Source organism: Sparus aurata, chromosome 17 (assembly GCF_900880675.1).
Source record: "Sparus aurata chromosome 17, fSpaAur1.1, whole genome shotgun sequence".
Classification (NCBI taxonomy): domain Eukaryota; kingdom Metazoa; phylum Chordata; class Actinopteri; order Spariformes; family Sparidae; genus Sparus; species Sparus aurata.
Window position 1 is genome coordinate 1,536,996 of NC_044203.1, and position 13,907 is coordinate 1,550,902.

Here is a 13,907-nt window from a genome sequence, read left to right on the forward strand (position 1 = left end):
CAGTATGTTATCTATAGTAGGTAAGACGTACCTCTCCCTTTTAACTGCCATATTCAGTTTCATTAAGTCAACGCAGATTCTCACATCAGCTGTTCATTTGGGGACCGGGACCATCGGGGTGCACCACTCTGTTGGTTCTGTCACTCCCTCAATGACGCCACACTTCACCATTCTCTCCAGTTCAGCTTTAACTTTGGGGAGCATGGGTGCGGATACTCTCCTCGCAGTGTTCACGCTGTACGGTACAGCATTGTCTCGCAGGCATATTTTACCAGGCTTTATCTTCAAGAGGCCCACATCTGTATCAAACGTCCCATGGCCACTGCGACAGCTCGGCCTAAGAGGTGCTGCAGCTGTTTGTTTTGACCACATGTATGATGAACTTGTATTGCTGGCCTTTGTACTTTGTTAAAGCTGTGAACTGTCCTAACCATCAAGTTTTCCCCCTGGGCTGTCAAAGTCCATGTCATCGCTTGCTAACTGGGACAGGTGTTTGAGCTTGTGGTAAGTTTCATCTGATATCACACTGGTATCAGCGCCCGTATCAGTCTTGAAGGTCACAGGAGTGTCTCTGATGGCTAGTTTAACAGTCCATGGTGTATTAGTGTCTGCAATGTAGGTGTACTTTGTTTTGATCTCACCTAGAAAATGTCTGCCACTGTGGTCAGCCTCCTGCCCCACTGTGGTTACCTCGTTCACTCTGGCGGAGCGATGCACAACAGCAAAGTGTCCAGTCTTATGGCAGTTTCTGCACTGAGCATTTCTGGCTGCACAGGCTGCATGTTTGGGTGATCCTTGCCTGAAGCACTTGCCCCTGTCGCCGCGGTGTCCGGGGCTCGCGGTGTGGAAACTGCCGTGCTTTTTTTCCTACCTCTGTGCTGTGGGGTCGGAGCTGCGCGTGCATGTGTTCGCGCCACTTTGCTGAGGTAGCTAGCGTCGGTCGAGCTGGCTCTAGCCTGCTAGCTTATTTGTCCTTTTATCTGCTCCGACTGTCTCACAATCTCCACTGCTCTTTCCAGTGTTAGGTCCGCTGTCAGCTGTAGTTTTTCCGATAACTCCTTGTCCACAATCCCGATGACCAGCCTATCCCGAATATTCTCTATTTTCGCCGGACCGAACTGGCAGGTCTCAGCTAGGTCGTAGAGGGTGCGGATATATTCCTCCGCCGATTCACCGTGCTTCTGCGCTCTGAGATAAAAACGAGCCCTACCTCGCTCCGTGTGTCTGCTTCTTCAACAAGCCTCGGACAGTCAGCAGCAGCACTCCTGCCACTTTCAGCCATGTCTGTCTCGCTCTGCTCTGTGACTGTCTGTCACTGTGAAACCACGCCCACTCTGTCTGCAGGCAGTGAGGAAGCAGAGAGAAACTGCACACAGACACACTGCCCCACTGTCGCACAAAGTTCATAGAGTACTGATACTAATAAAACATGAAAAGTATTGTTTTTAACGGCTGGGTACCGCGGTACCTTTCTAGTACCGGTTTACCGTGCAACACTAAGGGCCATAGACAAATCAGGCAATGTCATCCACAATTAGAACTGGCCCTCAGGGGCTGGTTTTTAAGAAATAGGTGGAGACCCTTCAGCATAAAAGCAGGACTGACAAAGAGTTTTGCTCTCAGGACCGAACTCACTGTTTATTGTTGATGCTGCCTTGTATGATGTAATAAACTCCTTTGTACCAGATTCTGCAGCTCTACAGTGATCTTCTTTGAGTCAATCTCCTGACTCCAGCCTACACTGAAGAGACTAGTATTTGGTGAAATGTAGCGCTATTTATTTCAGTATGGGAGGACACGAAGATGCGCTCCTGCATGCGTACACTAACAGTGGGAATATTTTTTCATCAGGCTTAGTTTTCAACTTATCCGTGTCTTTGACTTGTAGAAATGGGTTTCCATATTTATCACTGTGCACAAAGCCTGGCACAGCACACTTTTGGAGTGAGTGACAACAGACAGTCTGACTGCAGCAGGTAGGTCCTAAAAGCAGCTGCTGCTTCTGTTCCTGTGCCGTGACCCTCAGTAACTAAGCCCCCCCACACACGAGTGACAGACAGCCCAGCTGCTACATATAGTAAACATCACATAATGTTACAGGTGCACATGCAGAGCTGTTCAGCTTTGCTGATAAGAAGCTACCAACCTTTATTCAATACATGGCATAAAACAAAGTAGTTTTAGGACTTCATTCCTTTAATATTTTAACATTTAATCAATTATACAAACTGTGAATATTTTATTTCCACACTTGGAGATAAAAAGAGGCGGAGCAGTACAGCCATGGCTGTAATCTGTAATGTTACTCTTACCTGTAGCAGCAACTTCAGGTTAATCTGCAGACATTTCTCTATCATCAGAGATGTCCATCTTCAAAAGGCAAATTCAAGGTTTATAATTGCTTCATGCCGTCATTTGACTTGCTCTTGTTTAGCGTCTTGAAGTTTCCGTTTCTCGCTCCTGTGATTTTCTTGTATAAAATAAATATGATCCACCATCCTTTATTAGAATGGTTTCAAACTGCACACAATACAGATAGTTAGGCTAGAAACAGCAGCTATCGCTCTTCTTCTTCGTCTTCCAACCGCTGCATTTCCTGTAGCCACCCACTAAATTTAAAACCATGAGAGGCCTTCACTAGTGCCAGTTTTGTCCATTCTGGGCTACTGTAGAATCATGGTGGTGCAACATGGAGTCCCACTCACTATGTAGATATCAACGGCTCAATCTAAGGTAATGAAAACACAGCAACTCTTATTTTCAGATGAATACACACTAATTAAACAGACTTATAAATATTATATTACATTTCTGCCAATTCTGTTCCGCTAGATGCCACTACATATTAAAAACTGTCCCTTTAAAGTCACCATCAATGCATCGATGCAGACTAACCAGACATTTGAGGAACTAACATCGCTACCACCAAGCAGTTTCCTGGAAAATGTCTTAAAATTTGCTGGGAAGGAACAGGCATCACAACATGCTAAAAGTAAGGAACGGCAGACACGAAAACTCCAAACATTACAGGCACGTCAAAGCAACTCACATAGAACAGAAACCCTCACCTGGAAAAATAAGGACATCAACAACACAGCACATTCAGACATACAAGAGAAGTGATGAAAAATGTGTCCAACAAAGAGCTCACCCAACCAGAGAAGGATGTCCTTGCCAAAGGACCGAATTTTGTAGTAACACCAGAACAGATACTGGTACTAGATCTCATCACAGCATTGGATCAGCCATCAGAAACAAGAAGTTGGCAGACACAGAGGTAGAACAGCTATGGGTGGTATCAGCTGCTCTTTTTATGGAAAAGTAACCCACTTCAACCTCACTGCCAAAGAAAGGAAGGCCGTGGCATCTCTAAAAAGAGACCAGAATGTCACCATCTTACTGGCAGACAAAGGGAGATGCACTGTAGTGCTAAACACAGAAAACTACTGCTTCAATGTCACTGTTCTGCTTAGTGATACTAACACTTATGAGACTCTGAGGCAAGATCCTACCAATTACTACAAAAAGAAGGTTAAAAAATATCTGCAAAAAAATGGAAAAGGACAAAATCCTTTACAGGCCATTATATTACAGACTGTACCCCGGGTAAGCCATCCCATGTATCTATGGACTCCCCAAGATACACAAGGAAAGGGCACCGCTCAGACCCATCAGCAGTAGCATTAACTCAGTTACCTATAACATATCCAAGCATTTAGCCAGTATCCTAGCTCCTTTGGCTGGTAACACTCAACAAGACATCAAAAATTCACTGGAGTTCACCAACAAGGTGTGAGAAATAACACTGAGCCTAGATGAAACAATAGTTTCATGTGATCTTACATCACGATTTACATGCATTCCCCCTTAAGAAGCTGTTCAGATGGTGAAGAAGCGCCTGCTACAGGGCAGCAGCCTGTCCAGAGCAACCACCTTGACCCCAGACCACATTGCTGCCTTACCTGACCTCTCTCTGATGACCACCTACTGCCAGAGCAGTGAAGGTTTCTACAGACAGAATCACAGTTGTGTCATGGGCTCATCGTTGTCCCCAATAGTGGCCAACTTCTATTCCACTCTATTGCACTATTCTCACCCCGGAAGCTTAGCCCTGCCTAACCCGGCCCGGTTGACTTCCTGTATGGTGAGAACTGCAGAGTCTGAATTCTGTGCCGAGACGGCACCATGTAATTGCATCCTCTTCTTATCTATTTATTTACACAAAATTGTCCTGTACTTGTACTGTCTTTTGTTGTACTGTTGTTGTTATTTGCGGTGTCCTTGAGTGCTTTGGAAGGCGCCTTCAAATAAAATGCATTATTATTATTATTATTATTATTGTTATTATCATTATTATTATTATTATTAACTTCTACATGGAAGAAGTTGAGAGCAGAGCCTTGATTACCTTCACAGAGACTGCTCTTAGCCACTGGTTCAAGTATGTGAACGACACCTGGGTAAAATAAGACCAAGGGAAATGGAAACCTTCACAGAACGTATAAATGCCGTGGACAGTAACATCAAGTTCACACAGGAAGATGTCAGAGGAGACAGTCTGCCCTTCTTGGACTGTGCATCACACACTGAAGAAGACAGAAGCTTCAACATTGAGGTGTACAGAAAACCTTCACACACAGATCAGTACTTGACGTTCGACTCTCACTGCCAACTTGAGCACAAGCTGGGTCATCAGAACCCTAAACCATCGGGCTGAGACCATGCCCACTAAGACAGAGGGTGAGGATAAGGAACAGAAGCACATCAAGGGAGGACCTAAAGCCTGTGGCTACCCAAACTGAACCTTTGTCAGAACCTATAAAAAATCCAGAGCAGACAGAGAGGAGGAGACAAGACAACATAACAACATCTTCATTCTATGATGCAGGAACATCTGAGAAACTCAAGAAGACCTTTGATAAACATCATATCTTCAAACCCACAAACACACTGAGGCAGAAACTTGTGCATCCTAAGGACAAAACACTCAGACATAGACAGAGTAAATATAGTTAAAGCTGTTTAATGAAGCCAGGACTGCACAGATTTGTAAAACACCCTCTCCATTGACGAATGTGCAAACCCAGGAGGGCTAACCCCTCAGGTCAAGACTCTGCTGTCCACTTACATCACTTTTACAACAATGTGAACATCTTGTCCAGAGAAGACAGACGGTTTCAAAGAGGAGTAATAGAATCTATCTGTGTCAAATTGGAATGATCATCTTTGAACAGAGGAGGTGGACTAAGACATCACTTATCAGACATCAGTTTGTCCATGCTATACAACCAGATATTCAACTAGTCTGATAAGGTCCAACTTTAGCTTGCATATTTTCAGAGGTAATTTGATCAAAGCTAGCTTGCAAACAGGGGAAATAAATAAGCCCTGAAATGGTCCTGTTTGTTTTTTGTAAACCTGATGACTTCCTCAAAGTTTCATGATGATTGGGCCAAATCCATAATCCTGCTGACAAACAAACAACACCGAAAATCTAACCTGCTTGGCAGACGTTACAAACTCAATAGCCCTTTTTAGATAGAAAAGGTGGCACATTTGCTCCAAGTTAAGGATGGCAATGTGCCGGCCTGTCTTTCTAAAACGGAGGCGTAATATTCCTCCTTTTCCAAAAGCCGCCTCTGAGGTAGGCATAAACATGTGACGTGACATAAAGCTCGAAGTTGGGCTGTGAACAGTGACATAGAATTTGTCTTCAAAATAAGAGCTTTACATTGCACCCCATTGGAGTTTAGAACTGGGTTCTTAGCGGGAGGGGGGCTTTTAATTTGAAAGTAGCGACCATCCTTAGCTTGCCGACACAACATCAAGCTAACACAACCAAACAGCTACAGAGACCGAGGAGACGCTAGCATCTCCTGGATCTCAGTGGCTGTCCACTTGCTCATCTTAATGTGCGCGGATGAAGTGATGGACTGACTGCTGTGATCAGCTGTTTCTTGGTTTTAAAACTCCCCGGCTGTGGGTTGCACAACAGCGCAGGTCATCGACACCTCCGCCCACCTCACGCAGGGGCCGGCACATTGCCGCCTCGTTTTTAGATAGCAGGCGAGGTGGAAATGAGTGTACCCTCCAAGGTGGAAAATCGGTGGTCCAAAACAGACCCCCAATTTGCCGCCCTTTGTCTAAAACCGCGGACCAAGCCGCCAAAAGTACGGGCAAATTGGTGGCTTGGTGCCCTGTCTAAAAACGGCTAATCTGTGTGGTGACTTACGTTGCCCCCCAAAACAAGGTCTACAAGTTAGGTAGACTAGAGTTATTGGCCTAAAGGATGACGGGCTCTAGGCAAAAGTGAAGACACAGGCCAACGTCTGAGCCATGGTATTCGCTGTAATGGGAAGTGCATGGAAAGGCTGAATGTGTGCCGATTTGGATTTGTTGTACTAAATCACGCCCACATTGACCAGTCATGACCACCTTCAAGATATGGCCTCAGGATTGGCCCTACATCATACCGACCAAATTTCTTAAAAATTGGTAAAGCCGTTCAAAATTCGCCAAATTCGGCTCATCCTATCCCAGTGTCATGGCAACCAAGGAACTGAAATTTGGTGTTAATAGCATTTAGTTTGACCGAGATATCAAACAGTTTACATTTTCATAGCTAGCTACGGAAAATTGTTTGATAATATATTGCCAATTTTTTGACAGAGCAAAATTCTTTTGATAAATTTAGATCAGGTCCAGCTGAAGAGTGTACGTGCCAAGTTTCACGCAGATCGGACAAGATCCCAAGGAGGAGTTCGAAAAAGTAGGTTTTCCAGTATTTGCGATTTTGCAAAAAAACTTTCTAGGCGGAAGTGGGCGTGGCCAATCGCAATTCAGGGACTCTGGGGATACAAGGTTTTTGAATGTGCGACATACGGTGTGGGAGTTATAGGCAAAAATGTGTTGGCCTAGGTTATAGTGCCCCCTGCAGGCGGATATATGCAGTTTTTTGTGTCTGAGATATTCACAGGAGTCTGGACCAACGCTCCAAATTGCACCACCCTCCCTTGCACGGTTTAGCCTGCAGCACCACTTTTAGCCGGAGAAAAATAAAAATAACTAGAACTGCAAGCAGTTATGAACGGGGGCCAAGCCCCCCTGCGCAACTTGGACCCCATGCACCACAGAGCCCACGGAAGTTGGCGCCAAAGGATGATGGGCTCGGGGCAAAAGTGAGGACACAGGCCAACGTCTGAGCCGTGGTATTTGCTGTAATGGGAAGTGCACCCGAAGTGCAAAAGGCTGAATGTGTGCCGATTTGGATTTGTTGTACTAAATCACGCCCACATTGACCAGTCCTGACCACCTTCAAGATATGGCCTCAGGATTGGCCCTACATCGTACCGACCAAATTTCTTAAAAATCGGTGTAGCCGTTCAGGAGATATGAACTTCCCTTATTTTTAGCACCCCCTAGTGGCAAAAATTCGCCAAATTCGGATCATCCCTTCCCAGTGTCATGGTTACCAAGGATCTCAAATTTGGTGTTAATAGCATTTGGTTTGACCGAGATATCAAACACTTTCCATTTTTATAGCTAGCTACAGAACTTTGTTCGTTAATAATCTGCGCATTTTTTGACCGAGCAAAATTCTATTGATAACTTTAGATCAGGTTCAGCTGAAGAGTGTACTAGTTAAGTTTCACGCAGATCGGACAAATTCCCAAGGAGGAGTTCGAAAAAGTAGGTTTTGCATTTGTGGCGATTTAACGAACAAATTGTGCAGCAGAAGCGGGCGTGTCCTATGTCAGAAAACCCAGCTCTATCCAGGGAAGATATGGATATAAGGTTTGCAAATGTGTTATTTATAATGTGGAAGTTACAGGCAAAAACGCAATTGCATCCATTATAGCGCCACCTAGTGGAGTACATGTGCAATTTTTGGTATGGAAGAACTGTGTCCTATTCTATCTGTACCATATACATTTCAAAGCTCTCAGCATAATAGTTTGGCTGAAATTAATGTTTGATGTTCATCTTGTAATAAGCCACGCCCACATTAACCAGTCCTGACCACCTTCAAGATATGGCCTCAGGATTGGCCCTACATCATACTGACCAAATTTCGTAAAAATCGGTGTAGCCATTCAAGAGATAAAAACTTAGGATCTCAAATTTGGTGTTAATCGCATTTAGTTTGACTGAGATATCAAACAGTTTACATTATTATAGCTAGCTACAGAAATATGTTCGATAATAATTTGCACATTTTTTGGCTGAGCAAAATTCTTTTGATAACTTTAGATCAGGTCCAGCTGAAGAGAGTATCTGCCAAGTTTCACGCAGATCGGACAAAATCCCAAGGAGGAGTTCGAAAAAGTAGGTTTTCCAGTTTTTGCGATTTTGCGATAAAACTTCCTAGGCGCAAGTGGGCGTGGCCAATCGCAAAGTGATTCAGCTCAATTCAGGGAATCTGGGGATACAAGGTTTTTGAATGTGCGACATACGGTGTGGGAGTTATAGGCAAAAACGTGTTGGCCTAGGTTATAGCGCCCCCTGCAGGTGGATATATGTAGTTTTTTGTGTCTGAGATATTCGCAGGAGTCTGGACCAACCCTCCAAATTGCACCACCCTCCCTTGCACAGTTTAGTCTGCAGCACCACTTTTTGCCGGAGAAAAATAAAAATAAAAATCTTTACAATTACAATAGGGTTCCTAGCACCGCTGGTCCTAGGAAACGCGTATGCTTGAATATATAAAACTGAAAAAGGTGGTCATATAGTTTGTGCTCTGCAGCAGAAGCACAAGTGATTTGCGGCAGGCCTCGTCTGCCTCTAAGTCAGTTTTATGACCAATCAGTGCAGAAAACCACACAATTCCAAAGATAGATTCCAACATACTGTGATAGCCATACGATAACATTTATTCACTTTTTAATCCACTCTTGTAATCTTGTAAATAAAATAAACACAATCAAAATCAGACAGATCAGAGAGAGTCGAAAGAGACCAGCAGCCAGCCTTGCATGAAATTCTCCTGGATTGTTTGTTGCCTAGAGGGGTGAGTTAGGCCAATAAAATACACAAATGATTACTGCAACCATGTGTGACTCAGTCTTTAAAGAATTAATTGATAAAGAGGATTTACTCTTTCCTTCAGCAGACTTAAAAAAAAAATCATGTTCTGCTTTGTTCCCTTTCTCTCTTTTTGCAGGAACAGCTAAAGCCCCCAACCAGGACTGATGGACACAGGAATTTTCAGGTCAAGTGTTTTATTAATTCTACTGCATCACAGTTAGCAGTGTCAGCATACACAGCAGTATTTACAACTGACCAGTGACCAAATTAAGCACTTAACAACCACAAACATGTCCACAAGTCTCCCAGTCCCTCAAACTGTGCACAATGCACCACCCCATGTCAATCATATTACACGCAATATGAGGGATGTGGGATGGTGCCTCATATGTTGTGTGACTTTTTATTACGGCATTATTAATGCAATTAATTATTTAAATACCAGTCAGACCTCACATGAACGTTTACACACCAGTGTAGCTTTTTAAGTGAGTTTAAGTGAGCATTATTTCCATTTTTATCACAAGTTTATGTTTTCTATATTCTTCTCTCCTCAGCACCATCATATCCTGTTCCTGTGTGTCCTGCTTGTAAGTCAGTGCCTTGGATTTGTATACCATTTCAAATAAATTCAGTTGACTGTAGTTATGACCTTGAGCTGTGTTTCTTTGAGTCAAAAACAATGTTTGTGTTTAAAAACAATTAGACACAGCCTTTGACAGAATGCAAGCTTACTTTATTCCCAATGTGAAAGATGACAGTCATTTACCTGCATTTGTTTATAACTGAGATTTTTTTCAAATCTTCAAGTTCAATATTCACATCAGATAAATTGTATGGGCTGATTTTATATTTTATCACCACACACACTGAATTGTTAAATCTTACCTGATGTTTCAATGGCTAAACTATGATGTTAAGCCTAATTGCACAGATATAATTACAGTGTAGGACAAAAGACTGGCAAAACAAAGTGTCTTGTGCATGTCGCACATGATATGTCCATCTTATGAGATGTTGGCTGACATTGCTGACGTCTCCAGAAGAGTGAGAAAACAACTCCTCAGAGCCATCTTCAGGCACACCACTTGAAGGGACCATGTTGAATCTCACAGTGAGGTTCATGTCTTCACTGTCCTGGCATGAGTCTAAAGGGAAAAGGAAAACAAAACACACACATACACAAGAGCATACAATAGGACTAACACCACTCACTACTAGCAATGATCACACACTGACCAAGACGAGGGCGTTTGATACATACTCGTATCGGGAGCTTCATTTAGCTAGAGCCACGGCAGTTAAATATGTGAGATGATTCAGAATGGGTTTGGATATATTTGGACTTGTGTGTTCTGCTGGGTGCAACAGTAAACAGATGCTAAAGGAATGGCTAACTTTGTGTTTGGTGCATACAATCTTATCAAGAGAAATTCAGTTACTCAGTACTTGAGTAGTTTTTTCACCAAACACTTTTTTACTCTTACTCAAGTAATTATTTGGACTACTTTTTACTCCTACATAAGTAATATTGTTCTAAAGTAACAATACTCTTACTTAAACTACAATTTTTGGATACTCTACCAGCTAGGAATAAACACACTCCTCCTTAATTTCTGCACAGAACTTGTGCTCACTATTGTTTTGCACATATGTTTTTAATCTTCATACAATAGAAAGAGCAGGCTCAGGGGGGAGAAAGTGGACCAGAGGCCAGCAGCAGCAGCAGGAACAAACATGGAGGGTCTTCACTGTGGGTGAGGAGAAATTATCTGGCTACTTACCTTACCTTACCTCTGAACAACTTGTCCCCTTCACTTCTGAAATAATGGCTACGCCCCTGCTCTGAAGAATGATCATTTGAAATAAATGAGTTAAATGGATTAAAGGCCTTTAAGCAGCTTGTGAGGCCTCTGTGGTCTTGTGTGAAACGTGAGCTGATGATTGTGTTTGGCTGAACACAGGCTCAGCTCTCACCTCCTCCAGGTGTGATACTGACCTGTGTGACTGCCACGTGTTAACACGGCTCAGTGAGTGTGACGGTGCAGCAGGGCACATTCTGCTCCTGGCGGGAACTTCTCCCCACCTCACCTTTCTGTCTGCTTCTGACTGCACTGCTCAGCCCCCCGACCAACCAACCCCACCAATAAGAATCTGGTCCACACATTTCGTCAACTCCCCTTCTCCCGCCTGTTCTCTTCCACGGTGCCTCTCCGGTGGCTCTTCAGTTCGGTGTCAGCATCTGTCACAGTCCGACCTCCAGCACCGGACTGCGCTCAGCCCGACAGAGGACATGTTGCTGCACAAACTGGTACGGTAAGAGTGTGAGGTGCGCTGTGTCCTGAGAGCTTCAGAGTAGACAGACTGTTACAGTGTGTTGTGGTAGTCAGCGGTGCCAGCGGGACCTTTTCAGCTTTCCTGAGCTGTTTTTCCGGAACAGCCCTGCTGCTCCTCCCGTCCTGCTGCTCAGCATTTGCAGCACATTTGTAGATTTTTCTGTCATTTCCAACGAACGAACGATTCGTCAAGCTATCACGGGGTGTCGTTGTGCGGATGCGGGTGGTCCCAATGCACTGAAACCTAACCGACCTGTCCGTCAGGTCATCGGCTCCGTGTCTCTGTGGAGCTCCTGCCGTCAGGGCTGTAAACTGGCAAACCTCTGGATAAAAGTCAACACATCTCCAGGTTTTATGATGGCCACAGCGTGCAGTCTGAGTAATGAGCCACAGAACAACATGTCTCTGCACGGGAATGTTTCACTTCTCTGATACTCTGTACCTCCACTCATTTACTTTTTCTCTGCAGATATATGGAAAACTTTAGTTTGAAGTACTTTGGCTCTGATTCAACATGTAATCTGCATGTTTAAATATTGGTGGATTTGTTTGGGATGAAAAAGCAGAATCAACCAGAGCCATAGTATGAAGTCTATACATGCATGTAAAGACCTTCATTTTTGTAGTTTTTCTACTTTTGACACGTGAGCACATGGAATATCTGAGACCTCCAGACTGTCCTATGGACGGACCTGCTAGTCTTTTACCTGACTGACAGTATAGCATCTTATTCTCCTGGTGTCAGCTGTCTGATAGACAATAAACCATATGACCTTTGACAAGCCTATGTAGCAGTTCTATAAATGACTATAATGTCATGTGTTGTTGCTGTCTCAGTTTGTTTGGATCCTGTCGGTCCAGTGTGGCACTGATGTGTGTTGGGGATTTGTCTACGACCGGCCGAAGCGCTCAGGAGAGGACGGGACTTCAGCCAGGACAGAGTGTAAGTACACTCATCTGGTTACTAGGAATGACAGAAAACATCTTTGAACTGCTTGACCCCGAGCCGGCAAACATTCACACTACTGAGCTGGGCTTGAGACATCTGTCCCACCTTCACCCACTTCCTTGTGGATGGTAGGCAAGAGTAAAGATTCCTCCTGCAGTCAGTGAAGTGTCACTTTGACAGGCGTTAGCAGGAAGCCTGGATGGTCTGTCAAATAAAAAAAAGTCCATGGAGTCAAATGTTGGAAGAATACCTAGGAATCATTTTTTTTCTCCTTTGGTTTGATCCAATTTCCCAAAAAGTAGCTTCTTCTTCATTCACCTTGAAATGATGTGACCACAGTCTGGGCCCCTCAAAGCAAAGTGTCTGAGCTGTGAGCACTTCCCTTCACAGACTTTAACACTTTCATTTCTAGTGCTGTGAAGGGTTGTGAGTCTCACATTTCACAAAAGAAAAGCAAAAGATTTCAGAAAAGTCTGAAAAAAGTCTCAATTGAGGTTTTTTGTGTGTGTTTTAGCTGTTTACTTATCTTAACTTACCTTATGGATCCATTAAAGGGATAGTTTGTGTTTTTTGAAGTGGGGTCATATAAAGTACATATCTATAGTCGATCTGTTTCCTACCGTAATCAGCGATCAGTGCAGCCTCAGTTTGGAGAAGTAGAGAGTCGCTCCAGCCCAGACACTCAGCTTTGTACTGCAGTGAACGGGGTCCAGAGAAAAAGAGAAATTAACCACCTAAAACATGTTATAGATTTTTTTTGGTGAGCCTTTTTTGTAGGTGCTTAAGATTTACTTTGCATCTGAACCCCGTTCACTGCAGTACAAAGCTGAGCGTCTGGGCTGGAGCGGCTCTCTACTTCTCCAAACTGAGGCTGCGCTGATCGCTGATTACGGTAGGAAACAGATGGACTATAGATATGTACTTTATATCAGGGGTTTTCAAAGTGTGGGATAGTGGCCCCCCCCGAATGTGCTTGAATATCTATCTATAAATACAAGGAATCTCTGTCTGTCTGTCTGTGTGTGTATGTGTGTGTTCCTCAAATATCTCTGCGGATCAGGATCAGACTGACCTGAGAGTTTCAACATGGCTGCTGCGTGGTTCAAGGGTGTGCTATATCGCATTTGTTTGGACTGCAATGATACCGTTAATAAATTATTTCATAAATGCTTTACAAATTCCATGAGCACTGAGCACGGAGCCACTACTGTCACGTGCGCACCAGAGCCAATCACTGCACACCGTGGCCACGCGCGCACCGGAGCCAATCACTGCAGAGCCCTGCGCGACCCCCCCACCTTAAGAAACAAGCAGATTTATACCTGCAGCGGCGCGAGCTGGACCGGGATTTTGCCGGCGGTTCGGTCCCGTTCTGTTCTGTTCTGTGCATCTAAACTGACTGTTGTGGATTAATGAGATTAAACGAGTCCGGACCGAGTCTGTTCGGGTCTGAGGAGATCCGGAGACGCGCGGACAACAAAGTGGAATCGGAATCTGTGGATGTTCGTGTGTAGCTAGCCACTAGCTAGCGGCTAGCCACTAGCTAGCGGCTAGCCACTAGCCGCTAGCTACACGGCCCACCTCCCGAAGAGAAGGAC

General features: G+C 44.2%; 1 protein-coding gene across 5 annotated transcripts in view; it reads left to right on the forward strand.

The window, feature by feature from the left end:
• The first annotated feature begins 8,747 nt into the window (after positions 1 to 8,747).
• The window catches only part of enpp2 (ectonucleotide pyrophosphatase/phosphodiesterase 2), a 133,285-nt gene continuing 128,125 nt past the window's right edge, over positions 8,748 to 13,907 (forward strand). For 2 of the 5 annotated variants that reach the window (XM_030394890.1, XM_030394893.1), the window contains exons 1-2: positions 11,216 to 11,335; positions 12,198 to 12,303. In XM_030394890.1, the coding sequence (XP_030250750.1) occupies positions 11,318 to 11,335; positions 12,198 to 12,303 (124 nt within the window). In that variant the 5' untranslated portion in view covers positions 11,216 to 11,317. Of the gene's footprint in view, positions 9,615 to 11,215; positions 11,336 to 12,197; positions 12,304 to 13,907 lie in introns of those variants that run through there. The other 3 variants (XM_030394891.1, XM_030394888.1, XM_030394892.1) reach the window with 3 other exon arrangements.